Source organism: Stegodyphus dumicola, chromosome 10 (assembly GCF_044657685.1).
Source record: "Stegodyphus dumicola isolate Sdum_Otavi_A_Nest chromosome 10, ASM4465768v1".
NCBI lineage: Eukaryota > Metazoa > Arthropoda > Arachnida > Araneae > Eresidae > Stegodyphus > Stegodyphus dumicola.
Window position 1 is genome coordinate 181,534,222 of NC_140777.1, and position 23,883 is coordinate 181,558,104.

The 23,883-nt window shown below is 33.9% G+C and overlaps 1 protein-coding gene across 1 annotated transcript in view; it reads left to right on the forward strand.

The window, feature by feature from the left end:
- Positions 1–23,883, forward strand: part of LOC118191546 (sushi, von Willebrand factor type A, EGF and pentraxin domain-containing protein 1-like) — a 287,106-nt gene that overhangs the window by 136,445 nt on the left and 126,778 nt on the right. The window contains exons 11-12 of the mRNA XM_085825956.1: positions 3,845–3,972; positions 10,428–10,506. Coding sequence (XP_085682082.1) covers positions 3,845–3,972; positions 10,428–10,506 — 207 coding nt within the window. The remainder of the gene's footprint in view (positions 1–3,844; positions 3,973–10,427; positions 10,507–23,883) is intronic.

A 23,883-nucleotide genomic window follows, 5' to 3' on the forward strand; every position in this document is an offset into this window, starting at 1 on the left:
ATCATCTAAGAAGTGTGGTATTAGTAATGCACTGGATGGTACAGATGGCACTTTGTTGTGTGAGGATTCGGATGCTGATTTAGAAGAGGTTTCAAGTGACTCTTCATTTAGCGCTAGAGATGACTGTCTGGGTTTCGACGAAGGAGATTAAAAGGTGTTCTTTCCCAGATAGATTGGGTGTCTGCAGAAAATATTGCTTCAACTTTATATTTAAAATACTGTAAATTCATTATAATCATCAGTAAAAGTTTTATCCTTAAAAAATGTGTATAAGAAAGAAGGTGAGTCTTATAGGCCGGCAAATACGTTTAATGTTCGCCAACAACTATTAAACGTTAATCCACAGCGTGCCATGCTTATTTTTAACAATGATACCAATGAAAATTTCATTTCAAATATTGTAGCCGTAATCGTAAGAAAAGATAACCATGTAAATTATAATTATTATTTTTTGCACAGCAGTTGAAACTGATAGACGTTGGTCGAACGTATCGAAAATTCGTTTAATTTTTGCAAAATATGAAATCGACAATAAAACAAATTTCAAATTCAAATTAGGGCTTCCACATGCCCATATTCTATGGAAGATTACGTTATTCAATTTTTACTGTTTTTTGTCGCGATGTGAGAAGCATAGATATATTTATGCATATTCTTCATTATTTAATTTCTTTAAATATAATGTAGGGCTGTAACATTTGCTTGCAACAATTTTAAGTGATACGCCGTTTATAGTGATTCGATGCAAAATCGCAAAACGAAAATAATTATATGTTTAGAGGATAATTATCTCCAAAAATATATTTTAATACTGAAGGCATCTTCACGACTTGGAATAATATTCATGCCTACAGCAGACATTAAAAAGAAGCCAGTCTTTTAAGGAAGTAAAAAGACTTTATAAAAAGAAATGAACAGAAACTTCATCTTCAGCTGCAGAAATACAAAAGGGGGAAACAGAGCCAGTGATAAGACAATAAGAATGAGAAAAAAGAAAGTCAAGCTGCTGGTGCCATCTATTGATGAAAATAAAATAATTTGTTTAATCCTTTGCGGCACAGTGTGTCCGGTCTGGACATACCTAAAAATTTCCTTCTGTGTGCACAGAAAATTTGAATGAAAAAGAATTTATAGGTTACTCTGAACCTTCTTTATTTATAGTAGATGCTAGCTGAACACAAACCAGTCCATATATTTCCTAGTCCATATGTATGTACCTAGTCCATATATTTACTAGTTCTAGCTACATTCTTTACATTTAAAATCATCCAATAGATTTAATTTTAATTAATCCAATAGATTTAATTTAATGTAACAGAGTGCTAAAAATTTAACTTTATTCTATAACATGTGTTCTGTTAAACATTTCAGATTTCCTAAGGATTAATAACATCTTTTCTACTCAGTTAATCGTGTTCCATTTTAAATTCTTAAACATCTTTTTCTTAACTTTACATCTCTATTTAATATTATCCATTTGCTTGATGTTTTATTGTGTATCACAGTTCATTACAATGTATATTATGTATATAAAAAAAATCTGAAAGGTTTCAGATTTTAAATGACGTCCAAAGGAGCGTTTTATTAAAACATTTTGTGTGTTACTTTTGTTTATTAAATATCATGTTCTTTGCACTTAAACCATAAAATTCAGTTCAACAGCAAATTTTAAAACGAACATATCTTTATCTTTAGAATTTCCGATACACAGTTCCGCGCGCTGGAGATAAAAAGGTTTTCTTCCCCTCTTCCTGTAGAGTGTTGCCATGGCTCGCTCTTAAATCGTTGGGTTTGTTAATGGTAAAATTCGTTTTAAGTTTTACAAATTATGAAATCGATAATAAAACAAATTTCAAATTCAAATTAGGGCTTCCACCTGCCCATATTCTATGGAAGATTACGTTATTCAATTTTTGATGCCTTTAGGTGCCATTGTTTTATTCCAATGCGAGAAACATAGATACATTGATGCAGTTTCTTCATTATTTAATTTCTTAAAATATAATGTAGGGCTGTAACATTTGGTGGCAACAATTTGAAAAGTGATACGCCGTTTATAGTGATTCGATGCAAAATCGTAAAACGAAAATAATTACATGATTAAAGGATTATTATCCTCAAAATGTATTTTAATACTGAAGGCATCTTCATGACTTGGAATAATATTCATGCCTACAGCAGACATTAAACAAGCCGGTCTTTAAGGAAATAAAGAGAGTTTATAAAAAGAAATGAACAGAAACTTCATCTTCAGCTGCAGAAATACAAATGGCGAAACAGAAGCCAGTGATAAGACAATAAAAATGAGAGGAAGAAATTCAAGCTGCTGGTGCCATCTATTGATGAAAATGAAATAATTTCCTTAAAAGTTGAGGGTACAGGTGGATTGGAATTGGTATCATTAACTAGAACTAAAAGATTTTTATGAATTTGAAACGCCTCTAGAAAATCTAATTCGGCCACGGATTATGCTTTTTGAATAATTTTAGAATAATAAAAGGGAAAATAATTGAATAATAAAAATGGAAAGGGGGGTTTTGTGACCAATAGTATTGGGCATCAGAGGATTTATGTATTTCCTTTTTCCTAACATATGCCTCATATTCCTTAGCGTAAAATTTTATGGTTGTCTTTGTTTGACCAAAGCAAATTTAATTCCATTGCCAAAGAATTATTTATATCTCAGAAGTTCATATCCGGAACGACGCGAAATTCAATTTTCGATTTAATTTACATTGGTAAAACTAATTGAGCCTTAAATTTTCCGCTAAGGAACATGAGGCATATGTTAGTTGAAAAGAAGCACATAAATGCTCTGTTGCCCAGTCCTGTTGGTATCCATATTTTCCAGTTTTCTGCAGCCAAAATTATTCAAGAAAAACATCTTCCATTAGCGAATTAGATTCTGTAGAGGCGTTTCGCGTTCATAAAAATCTTTAAATTCTAGTTAACGATCCCAAATCCAATCCATCTTTATCCTCAGCTTTTAAGAAAGCTATTTCATAGTTATTTTCCTTTTATATCGATAGATGGCGCTCATAGCTTGACTTCATTCTTATCGCGTATCTGATGACTAGCTTCTCTTTCCTCATTTGCACTTTTGCAGCTGGAGAATTTTCCTATATTTAAATCTTCGAAACTAGCTCTACAAATTTATGAATATTACGCTGCTTCTTGTTGCTTTGAATACTCAAAATTGAATACTTTGAATACTCAACTCAAAATAGAAGACGAAATTAGCCTTCCTTTAATGGAATAAATAAAAATATAAAAAGACCATAAATCAGTTTTAAATAAAATTATGAGTGTCAAAAGCTGAATAAACTTAAATTTGACCGTTATTGAACACTTGAAAACCACTCTTGTCAACTGTACAATGTTAAACAAACCTAAGTTTAGGTGCGGAATTTTTGATGAAATTTTGCATTTCTTGCACAATAGCGTTAGGACGGCTGCCACTTTCCCCCCATTTTCAAGCAATATTAATTTTGGTAACATTTAAGCTTTATTTTGAATTAATTTCAAATTATTCCTTAATAAATAGCGCTAATGTGCGTTGCACTTCATTTATGGTGATTGAAGGAAACTATTAATAATTTGCTTTTATATATTAGTAATATTTTTGCTTTTATATAAAAGAACTTTCCTATTGTTTTTGTCTTCCTGTTGTTTCTATTGTAATATATATATATATATTGCAATTGAATATATATATATATTAATATATATTTCTGGAAATTTATATAAAAAATTTATATTGAAATTTTTAGTTCAATGCATCACAGATTTAGAAATAATGCATTCTAATTTGTGTATGATTTTAACGGAATCTCTCTTTTTACAGTTACATTTTACTCCAATACCATATACACGATGGGACTTGTTTCAGTGACTTCCACTGGCTTGAGCTGTGAAAACAATTTTCTCTTGTCTCAATTAGAGAAACATCTTGAAAGAAAAATATCCAACAGAGTATGTGTTATTTTTCTACGATTTAGTTTCTCTGATATTTTAATATCTTATTTCAATTCCATTGACTAAAACTTACGGTAAGTTCCCATTTAACCAAAGTGATAACCTAATTTTGTGTTAACCGTGGCCGTCCTTTTAGGTTACTTCGATAGTACATGCAGAGCAGGAATAATCCTTATTATAATTAACAGAAAAATACTATTAATAATTTACCTGCATTTTTAAACAGTTTATTGTGAAGAAAAAGTTCATTTGGTTATGTAAATAAAACCAACACTCAAAACAAGAATGCACCTCCAGAGTTAAAGTCCCGGAATAATATTAATACTTGCAGATACGCTCAGAATAACTAATAATTAATGATATGTGTAGAATAACTTTTTCATCAAAGCTCTTAATTTTTCAATTTAAAAACTGTTAATTGTTTGACTTGTAGAGACATTAGGATTTTATGGAACAGGAAGAAGTGAAAATTGCGCAATGCCCTAGCCAGGAATCAAACCACGAACCTCTGGAATACGCGCCAGCGAGCTGACCACTACACTACGAAGGCCTGCTAAGAAGGCGGGAGAAATACCTTATTGATTCCCCCTTTTTAAAGGGCGACTGAGGTTTAGGGGACCCGATCGCCAAATCCTATGTGTGGAGAATCATCATCCACCACCCTTTTAGTTCGGGCGTCCCTGTGGAGACATTAGGATTTTTTGGAACAAGAAGAGAGGAAAAATGTGCAACGCCCTCGCTTTTGGGAATCAAACCACGGACCAGTTTCCCTTAAAAAGTCCTCCACGAAGGCATCCCTCCCTTAAGGCAGATAGCCCTAACTAAACCAAACCTAAAGTGTGATCTGACCATTGAGCCCTTCGTAGGTCTGAAATCACCTTTCGATAAAATAAAAATTGTTGTTATTTCAGGTGGCTGAACGCTTGCTAATTAATGCACTCTTTAGGAATGGCCCCGCACATCGGCCGTGTCATCAACGCTCGCGAGAACGGAGAAAATACGTCATTTTTACGGATAACATTGCACAGGGTGGATGCGAAGAAAGACCATTCACATCAGTTGAAGTGTAGTCGATTTGCATCTTCTCTTCAATTCATTTTAATTTTCGTGGCCAAATCAACTGTATCCACTTTCCTGGTCCGAAGAAATTTCGGTAATAAGTTATTACGTTAGACGGCCAGCAGACATCTTGCTCCTCCCTGGAATCCAACAGCGGAGTGATTGCTTAAAATAGGAAAAGCTTCACACCAAATGATCTGAACTCACGTCAAATAGAAACCTGTGTAGTTTTAAGAAAAATCCGAGGTTGCTAGCTGTGCGGTAGAGAATGGAAGACATATATTGCTCGCTTAATATCCGTGAAATGGTATGCATTCCGGATTTGACTTTATAGTTTAAGATAGCGTCTCTGTGGGTGGTCCTGTAGGTGGATTTAATACGCTTTCGGAGGAAACACGGACTCTAAAATAAATATACGAAGCTTTCATGATTGCCGAAGTCTTTATACTCACCAAATAGAAGTGACAAGTCCTCATTCTTGCATTTGCACTTAACTGGCATGAAGGTTTAACTGCGTTTCTTACAAGTAAACCTTTCCTTCTTTGATACCGGTTTCACGGAAACCCATCCGAATTCATTTTCATTTCTTTTGCTTGTATTTTCAGATTGATTTTAGAATTCATTTTACCTTCAATAGCATTTTCAGTTTTGAAACAAAGGGTGCATAAAATATCCATTTCACCATCTGTACTAGCATGGCCACAGAAGGTATAAATTTTTTTACGACACCTTTCTGCATATCTTTCTGCATATTTCTACATCACTTGTTTCCTTTGAACACACACAATAGGTATCAATGTAGAATAGAAGAGAAAGACGACAATGTGACAATCAAAATCGCTATAACAACCTTGTATTTAGCGTACATATATTAAAAGACTCAATCGATTTCGAGGGTAGCTAAAGGTCCCTCCTCATCAGGAGAACGATATTACTAGAAAGGGAAAAAAAGACGAAAAATAAAGCATCGGCAAAGGAGTCTCAGAAACACGTCGTCGTTATCAGCACTGCAAGTGGTCGCAACCGGGTTTTAAATCAGAGTTACACTGGCCGCCTACTTTTACTGAGCCAGGCTATCTGATCAAATCTGATCTGATTGATTCGAGGTTCAGACTTGGTGCGTGAAGGTGCAGTTGCCCCTCGCTCCCTATTTTTCGACTTTGCTGATTTCTTTGCGTTTTAGTCTATGTGTTTTATGTTTGATCAGATAGCCTGGCTCAGTAAAAGTAGGCGGCCAGTGTAAATCTGATTCAAAATCCGGTTACGACTACGTGTTTGCTGATAACGACCACGTATTTCTGAGACTCCTTTACCAATGCTTTATTTTCTTCTTTTTTCCCCTTTCTAGAAATTTCGTTCTCCTGATGAGGAGGGACCTTTAGTTGCCCTCAAAATCGATTGAGTGTTTTAATATACACTGGTGTGCAAAAATTAAGGACGAAGTCGAAAAATTAGCATATCAGCTGAACGAAGAGGCAGAGCGGACAGAAAGACCAATCAGGAGATTAAGTAACGTGCTGTACGGTAGCAAAAGCGCAGATATGCAGGTAGACGTAATGGGGGAGTGTCTGAGTAGTATAAAGCATGTTGTCGGTGTAAGATCAGTATTTCTGGCAAAGAGATTGCACGCCGTATAGCAGTTAAAATCACACCGACTTGCTGCCTCAGCGAGAAATGGTGAATAATCAATCTGTTAGACGACATCTGGATGCTTTTACCCGAGGTCGAATCATTGGAAGTTGGAGGAAGGCCGCAGTGTGACAAGTGTGGCTGCAGAGTTCGGAATTGCTCACAGCATCGTTTCACGACTTTGGAGACAATTTCAAAATACAGGAACAGCTATCCGGGGGGATTAGTAGTGGTCTCCCACGAGGAACCACACCCGCAAATGACCGGTATATTGCCTTACAGGCCAGAAAAAACAGGCGGCAGACAGCGGGAGAAATCGCTAGACACACGACACAGGCGACTGGACGACCGATATCGCGTTTTACAGTGGCCAGAAGACTGCACGGTGGTGGTCTTTTTGCACGACGCCCTGTACGGTGTGTACCTCTAACGCCTGCCCATCGGAGAAGGCGTTCTCTGTGGTGCCGGGAACACCGGAATTGGAGAGACAATGAATGGGGACGAGTACTCTTTACAGATGAGAGCAGATTCAGTTTGAGTAGCGATTCTCATCGCATACTCATCTGGAGAGAGCGGGGAAGCTGCAATCATCCCTCGAACATCATTGAAAGGGACAGGTATGGAGGTGGCGGTGTTCTCGTTTGGGGAGGCATCATGCTTGGTAGTCGTACAGACCTTCACATCTTCGACGCAGGTTCAGTCAACAGGACCCGTTATTGTAACGAGATTCTTCTTCCATATGTGCGTCTTTTTAGAGGCGCTATGGGTCCGCAGTTCCTTTTCATGGACGACAACGCACCATGTCATCGCACAGTAGCTGCCGAACAGCTCTTAGAGAGTGAGGATATTGAACGTATGGATTGGCCGGCACGATCTCCGGATCTCAAGCCTATCGGGCATGTATGGGATTTTCTAGGCAGACGCTTGGCAGCTCGTACCTTACCACCAGTAACGATTCCGGAGCTTCGATTGGCTCTGCAAAACGAATGGGCAGCAATGCCTCAACAACTCATTGACACCCTCATTCTCAGCATGGGCAGACGCTGTGAAACCTGCTTAGCAGTCAGGGGAGATCATATCCCCTATTAAAGACCGGATGTTTGTTGCTGGACACCCATCACAGAGATGTTTCGGCCTTCATTCGCACTGCGCTCCATGCTACTTTTTCAATAAAGCTTCTTTTTATCCCTCTGATTTCTCTTTTAGTAAGTGTTGCTTACATTACTCATGTCTTTACGTATTGGGGATCTTACGGTATTAAATGTGTTGATTTGGAAAGCTTTTGTACAAAGTTATATTGAAAAAACCGTCTCGTCCTTAATTTTTGCACACCAGTGTATGTACGCTAAATACAAGGCTGTTATTGCAATTTTGAGGTATCAATCACTTCGGTAAGCATGTCTTGATCATGTTGGTTTAATCCGCTAGCCGACTATAATCTCATCCGCGTTTTTTGAAGCAGGCTCTTTTTCTTGCATAATCTGATTTAGTTTCAGCTTTTTTCATTGTTTGGAAACTTTCTATTACTGTTTCTAGCTGCTCGTCTGTATTTATATACGAATCGGAGATTTTCATACTTTGACGATTTTTTATTTGGCTTTTTATGGAATGCCTAGGAAATGTGCGAAATATGAATCATTTCATGCATTGCCGGCTAGTTTTAGGCATTATATAAAATTCCTAGGCATTCTACAGAATGCCGGATTTCAAACTTTGCCGGTAACATATATATAATATACAAATAATTACAATTTTTTAAATATAAGGGGCCTACCAGCGGTAATATCGCTGAACGATGGTAGTTCTGTCCGGGGCTCGAATCTCGGCAAGCGGGCGGCCGCATGGGCGCTTTCATGGCTTTCCCCATGTGCAACGTGTATACGAGCCTGTTTTCCTTAGAAAGCCCTACATGAAGGCATCCCTTTCCTTAGGCAGATAGGGTTTTCCGTAATCAAATAAAAGACACAAACCTTAATAAATTAAATTTAATATTTTTTATAAAATTTATTTATTGGAATTTAAAAAATACCGAAACATAAATATTTGCGTCATTTAAAGCATTTTTGTATCTGGACGTATATGTCTACAGCTTACGATTGCATAAATAAAGTCCGACGGTGTATATTAGATTAATCGTATAGCCCATGTGTCTCCTGAATATTCTTCATATTTCTAATACTAATGAATATTAATTTGAGCTTCGAAGTCTTTCAAATTATACGAGTAATTATTATTAGCCCAAAGGCCGTTACCCAGACGGGTTATTAATTTTATTTTAGCATTTTTCGTTGGTTCGCTATAAATCTCGGTTCACTTTTCATATTGTTGTCACCCAATATTATCGCCCTTCATTATATTTAAAGAAATTAAATAATGAAGAATCTGCGTAAATGTATGTATGTTTCTCTCATTGTGATAAAACAACAGTACCTATAGCCATCCGACTTTGAATAACGTAATCTTCCTTTGAATATGTGAATCTGGAAGCCCGAAGTTGGAATTTGAAATTTGTTTTATTTTCGATTTCATATTTTGTAACACTTCAACGAATGTTTGATTACCAAACTTAAATATTTCAAAGCGAGCAATGACAACTCTGTACGGGGGGGGGGGGGTAACATTTGTATCTCTAGCGCGCAAGACTGTGTATCGGAAATTCTGAAAACAATCTCATTTAAAAATTATTTTGCGATATTGCTGGTGAACTGAATTTTAATTGTTCAAGTGCGAACAACATGATGTTTAATAAGTAAAGGTAACACACGAAACGTTGAAAAAAAAGGTCCCTCTGGGCATAATATAAAATCTGAAAACGTTCAGATTTTTTTATTTTTTTATTTTTTGTTTTTTTTACTTTAACAACAAAAACCTTTAAAAAGTATAGTATAATTTTTCGCGGTGCTATTGTACTAGTTTAGCAGAGCTTTAAGTCAGCTTTAAATTCGGAATATCAATTTTTTAGTGAAGCTAATATGAACAACGAAAGAAATTAACGAAAATTTAAGACACTGTTCGAAGCACTTCATTGGGAGAGGAAGTAATTTTAGAGAACAGCAGGCGATCTTTCCACGCTGAAAACTAGATTACATCAGAGCCTTTCTTCAGTTCATTCTTAATTGACAAGCTTGCCGTGAATAGGTTACATTTTAGTATTGATTAAGTAGAAAACGCCCCTAAACCATGGTACTTTACTATGGTTTGAAATCCTCGCGAAAGGGTTAACTGTTTAAATACGGTCTTACCATGTAGGACATAAATACGAATGTTTCCCTTAGAAAATCCTCCATGAAAGCTTCTCTAGCCTTTAGGCACATAGCCCCTTGCCTGATTTGCCGTATTCAACTAAAATAAAAAATAATAAACAGGTCAGGTTTGACACGATTGTAAGTTGATTTAAAAGACAGTATTTCATTCATTTTAAACGACCCATTACTATTAGTTACCAGAGAAATACTGTTCTTATTATAAGTAATCATATTAGTATTCATAACGAATTAGTTTATCATGCGCATGTTAATTAAAAATTATTGTTAACTTGCAATGCAGATACGAAAGACATTATAGAAGGTTTATTTAAGCCGCAAATAGGATTTTAAAAGTGGGAAACTGGAGGAAATGATAAAAAGTGACTTTGAATTTAAGCCGCACCGTTAGGTCTTAAATATCTGAATAAAAAGTGTGGTTAAATTCAAGTTATACGGTAATGTTCTTTGCTTTTAATAGATTTGCTTGCATAAATCAACAGAATTCATTTTTTTCTCCAGGTGAGCCGAATATGCAGGAAGAACGTGATATGCGAAGTTGTAAATATGAAGAATGCAGAATGTGAAACCGCGCGAGAGAGTAAGTACTTTTCAATTTGACTCCTTTAGAAAGAAAACAAAGCATATTTTAATAATTGCGGTGTCAAGACCTCAAGCTAAGTTTTTTTTTTTTTTTTTTTTTTTTTTAAAGCCCAAGGGAACAATTTGGCAAAAAGGGCCATTAATTTCGTTTTGGCATTTTGCGTTGGTTTACTATAAATATCGGTTCACTTTTCAAACTGTTGCCACTAAATATTAGAACCCTGTATTATATTTAAAAAAAATTAAATAATGAAGAATCTGCATACATGTATTCTCGCATTGTGATAAAAAATCGGTACCTAGAGCCATCCAATTTTGAATGACGTACGTATCCACCCGAATATGAGCATCTGGAAGACCAAATCTGGAATTTTTTTTATTATCTATTCCATATTTTTTAAAGCATTTACGAGTTTTTTATCAAGAAACTCAACGATTTCAAAGCGAGCAGTGGCAACACTGTACAGGGAAAAAAACATTTTCATCTCCAGCCCGCGAGACTGTGTATCGGAAATTCTAAAGATATGCTGTTTTAAATATTTTGCGATATTGCTGTTGAAATGAATTTTATGGTTTCAGTGCAAAGAAGAAAGATATTTAATAATATTCAGAATGTGATATTTAATAATTAAAGGTAACGTACAAAACGTTAAAAAAATCCCTTTGGGCGTAATAAAATATCTAAAAAAGCTTTCAAATTTTCTTTTCTTTCTTCCTAGTTTTTTTTCTCCCTTTTTTCTCCTTCTTTACGCTTTTTTTTTTTTTTTTTTTTTTTTTTTTAATGACTGAAAACTTGTAAAGCATTCGCTGGCAGTTGTCGAACATATGGTTACTTAGCTGTCTCATCACCAGTACCATTGTCTGGCGTGACAAGTACAAAAAATTACACATATTGGCAAGACTTATCAGAGTTGAACACACAGTGCTGGCTTTCTGGGCTGACTGTAACCTTTCTGCCTGTACAGCGGCCACACTGTAATCTCTTACTTCAGCGTTTCTTAAACTTTTTTCAGTCGCGACCCCTTTTTATAACTGAGATTTTTTTCGCGACTCCCAGGACCCCTAATATTTACAAAAATTTTGTGGGACCCCCATAAGTATTGCGCAAATGCGACACACACGGGAGTGAAACTGTCATTTTTTTTCACTTGTACTGTAATATACTATTGCAGCTTCAAGTCATTAACTTTAATTTCTAATTTTATGACATAGAATAATGTGAAAATTTAAAATACTTTATCGTCACGAGCAAAGCAAGGAAAATGAACGTTTATATTATAAAAAGAATGCGTCGAAACGTTTTAGTTTTTTTATTTGTCTGTATTTTCTTATCTTTATCTATTTGCAGAAACATTGTGTAAAAATATTTGGCAATTGTAAAATTATTATAATAAGTGAAAGAAATATCAAAACTGCTAAAATTTTTGGCTACCCACAATTTAAGAAACTCGGATTTAGATGATATCTTAGCTAAATATTTACAATACTGATGATCAAAGGATTGAGGATTATTATAGGAAGTCACTAACAACTATTAAGGAAAACAACGCTTTTTTAATCTTATGTATGTGTAGTATTTGCGATTGCGTGTATATATATATATATATATATATATATATATATATATATATGTACTAAGTTTCTTACCTGGCTTTTATGTTCGCAGCCGTTGGTCGTAAAGATACACTTTCCATTACGAAAATGTTTTAAATATTGCAAAGATTCATATTTTTGTATTTTTAAATTTAAATAAAATCAAATGTGCATAAAATACGAAATGTAAACTTTTACAAGTTCCTCGACATATATTCAGGAAAATGTTTTGCTTGTTAGATATAATAAAACAAAAAATTTCATTACTGTACTATGAAAAAATTGTCCAATATTGTTTAACTCTAACTTCTTATGTTCCACAAAGTATACCACGAAGCTTACAAAAGTAAATTACAGCATTAGCAAAATAGATAAACAAGTATACAGTAGCACTACAAATGGGAAAAAATTATTTTATACAGCTAAATAAATAAAAAATAATGAAAACATAAAAAATAAGTAAAACAAATTCTGAAAGCTTTTCAGATTTTATATTACGCCCAAAGGGACGTTTTTTAACGTCTTGTGCTTTACCTTTAATTTTTAAATATCATGTTCTTCGCACGTAAACCATAAAATCCACTTCTACAGTTATATCGCGAAATAATTTAAAAAGAGCATATTTTGAATTTCTGATACACAGTCTTGTACGCTGGAGATAAAAATGTTTTTTTTTTCGTACAATTTTAACATTGCTTGCTTTGAATTCGTTTAGTTTCTTAATCAAAAACTCATAAAAAATGCTTTACAAAATATGAAATAGATAGTAAAGCAAATTCCAAATGTGGGCTTCCAGATGCCCATATTCGTGTGGAGAAGTTCGTTATTCAGAACTATATGGCTCTAGGTACCGTTGTTTTATCACAATGCGAGAAACATGCATACATTTATGCAGATTCTTCAATGTTTAATTTCTTTAAATATAATACATTACGATAGTATTTGGTGTCAGCAATTTGAAAAGTAATTCGCCGTTTATAGTGAATGGACGCAAAATGCCAAAACTAAATTAATAGCTCTTCTGGGTAAATTGTCTCTTTGAGCTAATAAAAAAGTAATAAAATAAAGACAATTCAATAATCTAAATTGAGAGTAAAATTCTGAAAAAACAGAGTCTCTCTAGTCTGAAAAATTTCAAAAACATTGGTGGCCAAGGTACAGGCAATTTTAAAATTTGTGAAATTTGCCGTCATTTTGAATTGGCATTGAGGGTTCAGTTATTTGTAAATTAGAATAATTCAAGGTTGATTTTTTTCTTCTTAAATGCCATTCAGTGAGGCCTATGTGCCTTTATTTATAATTTTGTTACATTTGATATACCAAAAGAATTTTCGCAAAAGTAATTTATAAGTTTTCGAATTTATAAGTATTGCTTGTTTGAAGTGTTTTAGTTTTAACATTTATGAAATTCTTTTTTACATTTATAGGATTTTTTTAAATTTATTACTTATGAATTTCAATTTTTGGGCTTTTGGTTCTAAAAATTGGTTCTAAATTTCTTTCTTAATGTCTTTACTGATAATGTTTCAGCAGCTTAATGCGATTAAAATACTAGGAATGATTATATTATGTTATTTAAAAAAATTGTTTTGTAATTAGGAAATATGCATGAAGAAACATAATAAGAGGCTAAAAGTTGAAAACAAAACTTTTATACCCGTCTTGCGCTATAGCTGCAGGTCTGAAGTAAAATAAACTTAAAGCATCTAAGATTCTGAGTTCGAGTTTCAGTAAAAAGAGATTAATTTTTATTTTTATTATCTTGTATAGTTTTCCCATTTGCATTTTTATTTTTCGAGTTTGTACGACTATGAATTCGTATTTTAATTTTGATTTCTTTTGATATTTTATTAAACCTCTTATACACGGTTGCAATTAAGACACAATAACACGCCGAATAAATACTAATTCAGAAGCAAACAACAAAAATCAGCGTTATATCTGTGGAAATTTTGTAAATATAACGCTGATTTTTGTTGTTTGCTTCTGAATTAGTACGGTTGCAATTATTACCATTGAGAAATTGCATTGCTTTGGCTCCAGTTTATGAACTTGAGATGCTTTAAGTTTATGTATATATACTACATATAGAGAGAAAGAGAGTGCTAATAGAACAAAATCGATTAGATAAACTAAATCAATGCTTCATTTGTTTTGAATCAATGTGCGAAACGTAATTAACGAAAGTGTATGTGCTTTTATATTACTATTGCTCTGTGCTTTTCTGTAATTAATATATGTCTGAGACATGACAATATAACAATTAGTTTAGGATTCTGATGGACTTCATGCATAATTATCCCCTTAAAAAATCGAAATCGTGGTAATACTTTGGCATGAAAATAAGTAGTCAAATAAATGCATGTATGTTATGAATTATATTTTTTTTTTTCGTACTGTCAAAATCAGAGTTACATTTTCTTAATTAGCTGTGGTTTCATTTTCTTCACAATTCGCTTTCGATTCGAATTATTCGAAGTTACAAAACTTTCTGATTGTATGACAGCATTAGTAAGACTTATTTTTAAGAGATTTTGAAAAATATTTCTGATGTGTTGTATATTTATATGTTACACACACAATGTGCATTTAAGAATAAATGTTACTGAAGCAGTTTTCGGAGGCCTTACTTGATCGATTGCCTTGCATACACACGATACCCTTGCCAGGTAAATGAATCGTTTCCGGTAGAGCAAATGTTAACGACCCACGCTTCGCACGTGAAACGTGAAGTTGGAGTAGGAGGAGAAGAAAAAACACCTTTGCGGCTAACAGAAATAGTTCTTACTTTTGGCGACCTAGAGTTTTTTCTTTTACTTCAGTTGTATTCTTTCAAAATATTTTTTTTTCTTTCGCAAGAACTATTTTTCCACTCGTAGCTACCGCTACGAATCGTTATTTATTATTTTTTTTTTTTTTTTCTGTCTACCCGCTGAAAGAAAATTATCTATTAACTGTGATAATAGTTTGATAAAGTGGAAGTACAGTTCTTCGATATAGAAATTACATTTTATAATTTCAGGATATACATAAGTTAAATTTTTGAAAATAAAATTGATAAATGAATTCAAATTAACCGTCTCATCACCGAGAAAGTTTTCCGACGTGCGTCACAGGAGAAAGATTAGTTTTACACCCGCGAGAACGGGGAAAATATAAATATTACTCTGTGATTTTGGGTAAAATTTATAGTAGCGGCATTTCCTTTTAATGATGATAACATACTAATTATCAATAATTAATACGGAACAATTTGTAAGATATATTTTAATTTTATAACAGTTGTTTTAATTTAGTGAACCTTTCCTGTCTTGCCTCGTTTCAACTTACACCTCTCTACCAGAATAAGGTTTCAGAAACCATTTGAATGCAAATGAGGAAGAGATAGTATTAACCAGTTAATTGTAATTGACGAATATACTCGTCATGGAGAAGAGGCATGATTTTGTGTATTGACGAGTATACTCGTCGTACGTATAAAGCAAGGTAACAGAAACAGAGAAAAGAAAAATAATAACAAAGAAACCGGAGCTAGTGATTGATTATAATGAAAAAATGGGTGGAGTGGATATGAGCGATGGAATTATCATAGCGTACTGCACAGCAAGAAAACGATTAAAAAAGTACTACAAAAATATATTTCTCCATTTCTTAGACGTTATGTGTCTGAATGCATTCATATTATATAAAAAAATAATGGAACATTATCGCGTATCCATTTTTTGCTCAAATTTATTAAAGACACTTTTGCGACGTATCCAATTGAAAGAAATAAATCGACACAAACTCAGTCATTTAGACCTAATATAAGCCAAGTAGGCGGAAATCATGTTCCGGATTATACACCCGGAACATCGAAAAAAAACAACCTTACGCGAAGGTGTTCGCATTGCTACAAACGTAAGATCAGGAAGGAATCGCGCTACCGGTGTCCGATTTGCAAAGTCCTGTTGTGTATAGTACCCTGTTTTGCTGAATATCCCTCCACAGCAGAAATTTAAATTCTTACTTTTCTATGTATAATATTTAATTTAATTGATCGCGCTTTGAGTTTAATATATATGTAATATATGCTTATGTTAACCAAATAAGTAAATATTAGTAATAAAATTTTCAATTTTATGAAATTAAACCCATCTTTTTTATGCAGTATCTTACCAGCGCAACTTACTCTGTGATGGACGAATATACTCGTCATGGCTCGATTCTGGCGACACAAAACGGTGCGCACTCTTAAACGAGGCCGCCACAGTTAACTGGTTAAAAGAAAGTTCAACTTACTTTCGAGAAAGAGAGAGAGTTAGCAATCCTGAGTAGCGCGTTTTTGCCTTCGAGCTACGTCTCTCTAAGCTATTGTTACGCTCGGCCATATCATTACGTGCCTTTGGATCGTTCGTCGGCTAGTTTCGATTAAGAGCCAACTACATTAGAATTGTGTTAGCTTCTCGAAATCTCTTAGATATAGTTCTTATTTTCTTACTTTTGAGTTTAAGCCCGAGTGAAAGCTTTGCTGTAAGCCCGAAGAAAGGGGCCGACTGTTAATCTTATTTTGAGTAGATAAAAGATGATTAATCCTTCTTGAGTTTACGACTATGTCCTTTGAACTAAGCGATAATTCGTTTAACAGTTCTGTAGGTTTCCCGACACTTAATTTAAGAGAATAAAAATGAGGAGCTCCATTAATAAATAATAAGTAATTTATTAATAAAAATTAATAGTAATAAAAGATAAAATTTATAATTTGCTTCTGTTGGTTATTATCATATCACAAGATTGAATATCACTATTGTATTTTCACGTGGTTAGGCCGCATACATCTATAATCCTCACCCCGTTTCTGTAAAGATGTACTTGGGGAAAAATAAAAATTTTAGAGCTCCCCCGAGATACGAGAGAACACAAGTATGCAAAAATATAGCAAAAATTCTAAAAAAAGGTACGAAATGATGGTCGGAGCTTACTGTTGTATCTACTCAAATCCAGTACGAACAGCGAGCCACTCAACCGGTATAATGTTTAGCGTCGCTGACTGCCGTGTCGAAGGGCCCGGGTTGGAAACCCGGAGAAGGCATGGATGTTTGTAAATGTATAGTGTCCGTGCGGCATGGGGACATTGCAAATAAGCGGCTAGCCGAAAGTTCTCTCGAGAGGTTGGTTGTAAGCGAAGAGGGATGGAAGACCCTCTGAGCCGTTATCAGGACTTGCATTCCTCTTGACTTGCTTTGGAAACATGACTGGTCCTGAATAAGAACAGGGAGCTTACTCAAGCTATGTTCAGGAAAGTGTGAAATAGACAACACAAGCAGGAAGGGTATACGAAACCCTTTATTTTTCTATCTTTACAGGTATTTCCGGAACTTCGGAATACAGAGACCAACCACTTCTGAACATAAGAATATAAAAACTACTAACTAAAACTTTAACTAAAACTAACATTGAATTAGTACACAAGGGCCTAGCTTTAAGATTGGCCTTTATTTTAACAAAGGTCCGTATGTAGTACGCCGAGCTGCTAAAACTACGATACGTTTGCAATTATCAAAAGGACTAAACCTCTGGCCTTGAAGGCAACCAGCAACCGAGTGAAAACTCGTAAAACTACAATGGAAAGCGACTTGCTTCCAATAACTCCTTCCTCTCTCTTGCTTGGCAAAAAGCCACAACTTAAGTACTTGACGTTAGCAAGACAATTTGCATAAATAAGTTAAAGCGTTTAATTCTGGCCGGAAGTAGAAAATAAGAAGTGATAGTAAAGATTTAAAATAAAATAAACGTTAGTAAAACTTAGGATCCTTACACCGTACCCAGGCAAGGCCATCTTGATGGAGAAGGCCGAAGCTAACGTTTGATGACGTCACAGCCAGGGGCGGTCAGCCAAGATGATCTTGGGTCGGCGTGCTTTTTTTTTTCCTGGTAGTATATGAGAAAATATATTTTTCACTTCCTATAAGCATTATTAACAAAAAAATACTGAATAACTGAGTACTGATCTTTTACACTTAGACGATGGGGTTGCATCTGAGAGGAGCTTCTCAAATAATATTAATTTTTGCTTGCTAATCAGTAACATTCTTTACAATACTATATTTACAATTTCTTTATAATACTATATTTACAATTTCTTTATAATACTATATTTTTGTTACATAGCATTATGTGCAGTTTAATAGCATTAAACACTTCAAAATCAAGTAGTTCTACACCGGTTAAAATGAATATTTTACCATATTTTTAACCGCAGTATGACTGGCATTCAAAATTAAATCATAACTAAATATTTTCACTTATTTCCAAGCAATACAAGAAACTATGTTTTTGCTCTCTCGTATAAAAAACATTACTGAGAAATTCGAAAGTTTAAAAATTTATATTTCTGGTTTAGTCAAAAGATTGACTTTCAACAGAAAGTTATACTTCTCAGATAAGTTTTCTTATTATTTACATATAATTGCTTATATCAGATAATTTTAAGATGAAAATATGTTATCTGGGAACACAGCAATGTAAACGCATTCCATTTCTTCATTATTTGATTTACACATAGATTTTCCACTCGTATGAAATGAATACAAAACCTGAGGCCATTATTTTAGATGTAATTTCATAATATACAATACAGATTATTCTAATTCCTTCAAATTTTGACATTCACAAATGCATGCTGAAACACAGACACATATATGTAATGTTTCCCAGAATAGTAAGTACACCTACATTATTAAACAAATTAAAATCTAATATACTTATTACTTCATAATGCATATCAAAGTAAAAGTTATTTATCATCTCTCCAGTTATTTATCATTGTATAATTTTCACTAAATATAAAAATTTAAAACTTATTTGGATAGTAATTTGACTTGCATCGCGGAACGCAACATTTTCGCGGCATCTGTAAAAATTTAATTAACATTGTATTATGCACCTTATTTAAATAATTACTAAAGGAATTACAGTGAATTATTTGATTATGGGTCACTGTAATTACTTTAGTAATTATTTAAATAAGGTGAATAATACAATGTTAATTAAATTTTTACAGATGCCGCGAAAATGTTGCGTTCCGCGATGCAAGTCAAATTACTATCCAAATAAGTTTTAAATTTTTATATTTAGTGAAAATTATACAATGATAAATAACTGGAGAGATGATAAATAACTTTTACTTTGATATGCATTATGAAGTAATAAGTATATTAGATTTTAATTTGTTTAATAATGTAGGTGTACTTACTATTCTGGGAAACATTACATATATGTGTCTGTGTTTCAGCATGCATTTGTGAATGTCAAAATTTGAAGGAATTAGAATAATCTGTATTGTATATTATGAAATTACATCTAAAATAATGGCCTCAGGTTTTGTATTCATTTCATACGAGTGGAAAATCTATGTGTAAATCAAATAATGAAGAAATGGAATGCGTTTACATTGCTGTGTTCCCAGATAACATATTTTCATCTTAAAATTATCTGATATAAGCAATTATATGTAAATAATAAGAAAACTTATCTGAGAAGTATAACTTTCTGTTGAAAGTCAATCTTTTGACTAAACCAGAAATATAAATTTTTAAACTTTCGAATTTCTCAGTAATGTTTTTTATACGAGAGAGCAAAAACATAGTTTCTTGTATTGCTTGGAAATAAGTGAAAATATTTAGTTATGATTTAATTTTGAATGCCAGTCATACTGCGGTTAAAAATATGGTAAAATATTCATTTTAACCGGTGTAGAACTACTTGATTTTGAAGTGTTTAATGCTATTAAACTGCACATAATGCTATGTAACAAAAATATAGTATTATAAAGAAATTGTAAATATAGTATTATAAAGAAATTGTAAATATAGTATTGTAAAGAATGTTACTGATTAGCAAGCAAAAATTAATATTATTTGAGAAGCTCCTCTCAGATGCAACCCCATCGTCTAAGTGTAAAAGATCAGTACTCAGTTATTCAGTATTTTTTTGTTAATAATGCTTATAGGAAGTGAAAAATATATTTTCTCATATACTACCAGGAAAAAAAAAAGCACGCCGACCCAAGATCATCTTGGCTGACCGCCCCTGGCTGTGACGTCATCAAACGTTAGCTTCGGCCTTCTCCATCAAGATGGCCTTGCCTGGGTACGGTGTAAGGATCCTAAGTTTTACTAACGTTTATTTTATTTTAAATCTTTACTATCACTTCTTATTTTCTACTTCCGACCAGAATTAAACGCTTTAACTTATTTATGCAAATTGTCTTGCTAACGTCAAGTACTTAAGTTGTGGCTTTTTGCCAAGCAAGAGAGAGGAAGGAGTTATTGGAAGCAAGTCGCTTTCCATTGTAGTTTTACGAGTTTTCACTCGGTTGCTGGTTGCCTTCAAGGCCAGAGGTTTAGTCCTTTTGATAATTGCAAACGTATCGTAGTTTTAGCAGCTCGGCGTACTACATACGGACCTTTGTTAAAATAAAGGCCAATCTTAAAGCTAGGCCCTTGTGTACTAATTCAATGTTAGTTTTAGTTAAAGTTTTAGTTAGTAGTTTTTATATTCTTATGTTCAGAAGTGGTTGGTCTCTGTATTCCGAAGTTCCGGAAATACCTGTAAAGATAGAAAAATAAAGGGTTTCGTATACCCTTCCTGCTTGTGTTGTCTATTTCACACTTTCCTGAACATAGCTTGAGTAAGCTCCCTGTTCTTATTCAGGACCAGTCATGTTTCCAAAGCAAGTCAAGAGGAATGCAAGTCCTGATAACGGCTCAGAGGGTCTTCCATCCCTCTTCGCTTACAACCAACCTCTCGAGAGAACTTTCGGCTAGCCGCTTATTTGCAATGTCCCCATGCCGCACGGACACTATACATTTACAAACATCCATGCCTTCTCCGGGTTTCCAACCCGGGCCCTTCGACACGGCAGTCAGCGACGCTAAACATTATACCGGTTGAGTGGCTCGCTGTTCGTACTGGATTTGAGTAGATACAACAGTAAGCTCCGACCATCATTTCGTACCTTTTTTTAGAATTTTTGCTATATTTTTGCATACTTGTGTTCTCTCGTATCTCGGGGGAGCTCTAAAATTTTTATTTTTCCCCAAGTACATCTTTACAGAAACGGGGTGAGGATTATAGATGTATGCGGCCTAACCACGTGAAAATACAATAGTGATATTCAATCTTGTGATATGATAATAACCAACAGAAGCAAATTATAAATTTTATCTTTTATTACTATTAATTTTTATTAATAAATTACTTATTATTTATTAATGGAGCTCCTCATTTTTATTCTCTTAAATTAAGTGTCGGGAAACCTACAGAACTGTTAAACGAATTATCGCTTAGTTCAAAGGACATAGTCGTAAACTCAAGAAGGATTAATCATCTTTTATCTACTCAAAATAAGATTAACAGTCGGCCCCTTTCTTCGGGCTTACAGCAAAGCTTTCACTCGGGCTTAAACTCAAAAGTAAGAAAATAAGAACTATATCTAAGAGATTTCGAGAAGCTAACACAATTCTAATGTAGTTGGCTCTTAATCGAAACTAGCCGACGAACGATCCAAAGGCACGTAATGATATGGCCGAGCGTAACAATAGCTTAGAGAGACGTAGCTCGAAGGCAAAAACGCGCTACTCAGGATTGCTAACTCTCTCTCTTTCTCGAAAGTAAGTTGAACTTTCTTTTAACCAGTTAACTGTGGCGGCCTCGTTTAAGAGTGCGCACCGTTTTGTGTCGCCAGAATCGAGCCATGACGAGTATATTCGTCCATCACAGAGTAAGTTGCGCTGGTAAGATACTGCATAAAAAAGATGGGTTTAATTTCATAAAATTGAAAATTTTATTACTAATATTTACTTATTTGGTTAACATAAGCATATATTACATATATATTAAACTCAAAGCGCGATCAATTAAATTAAATATTATACATAGAAAAGTAAGAATTTAAATTTCTGCTGTGGAGGGATATTCAGCAAAACAGGGTACTATACACAACAGGACTTTGCAAATCGGACACCGGTAGCGCGATTCCTTCCTGATCTTACGTTTGTAGCAATGCGAACACCTTCGCGTAAGGTTGTTTTTTTTCGATGTTCCGGGTGTATAATCCGGAACATGATTTCCGCCTACTTGGCTTATATTAGGTCTAAATGACTGAGTTTGTGTCGATTTATTTCTTTCAATTGGATACGTCGCAAAAGTGTCTTTAATAAATTTGAGCAAAAAATGGATACGCGATAATGTTCCATTATTTTTTTATATAATATGAATGCATTCAGACACATAACGTCTAAGAAATGGAGAAATATATTTTTGTAGTACTTTTTTAATCGTTTTCTTGCTGTGCAGTACGCTATGATAATTCCATCGCTCATATCCACTCCACCCATTTTTTCATTATAATCAATCACTAGCTCCGGTTTCTTTGTTATTATTTTTCTTTTCTCTGTTTCTGTTACCTTGCTTTATACGTACGACGAGTATACTCGTCAATACACAAAATCATGCCTCTTCTCCATGACGAGTATATTCGTCAATTACAATTAACTGGTTAATACTATCTCTTCCTCATTTGCATTCAAATGGTTTCTGAAACCTTATTCTGGTAGAGAGGTGTAAGTTGAAACGAGGCAAGACAGGAAAGGTTCACTAAATTAAAACAACTGTTATAAAATTAAAATATATCTTACAAATTGTTCCGTATTAATTATTGATAATTAGTATGTTATCATCATTAAAAGGAAATGCCGCTACTATAAATTTTACCCAAAATCACAGAGTAATATTTATATTTTCCCCGTTCTCGCGGGTGTAAAACTAATCTTTCTCCTGTGACGCACGTCGGAAAACTTTCTCGGTGATGAGACGGTTAATTTGAATTCATTTATCAATTTTATTTTCAAAAATTTAACTTATGTATATCCTGAAATTATAAAATGTAATTTCTATATCGAAGAACTGTACTTCCACTTTATCAAACTATTATCACAGTTAATAGATAATTTTCTTTCAGCGGGTAGACAGAAAAAAAAAAAAAAATAATAAATAACGATTCGTAGCGGTAGCTACGAGTGGAAAAATAGTTCTTGCGAAAGAAAAAAAAATATTTTGAAAGAATACAACTGAAGTAAAAGAAAAAACTCTAGGTCGCCAAAAGTAAGAACTATTTCTGTTAGCCGCAAAGGTGTTTTTTCTTCTCCTCCTACTCCAACTTCACGTTTCACGTGCGAAGCGTGGGTCGTTAACATTTGCTCTACCGGAAACGATTCATTTACCTGGCAAGGGTATCGTGTGTATGCAAGGCAATCGATCAAGTAAGGCCTCCGAAAACTGCTTCAGTAACATTTATTCTTAAATGCACATTGTGTGTGTAACATATAAATATACAACACATCAGAAATATTTTTCAAAATCTCTTAAAAATAAGTCTTACTAATGCTGTCATACAATCAGAAAGTTTTGTAACTTCGAATAATTCGAATCGAAAGCGAATTGTGAAGAAAATGAAACCACAGCTAATTAAGAAAATGTAACTCTGATTTTGACAGTACGAAAAAAAAAATATAATTCATAACATACATGCATTTATTTGACTACTTATTTTCATGCCAAAGTATTACCACGATTTCGATTTTTTAAGGGGATAATTATGCATGAAGTCCATCAGAATCCTAAACTAATTGTTATATTGTCATGTCTCAGACATATATTAATTACAGAAAAGCACAGAGCAATAGTAATATAAAAGCACATACAAGATCCGTAAGATAAACGGGATGCTTAATAAATAAAC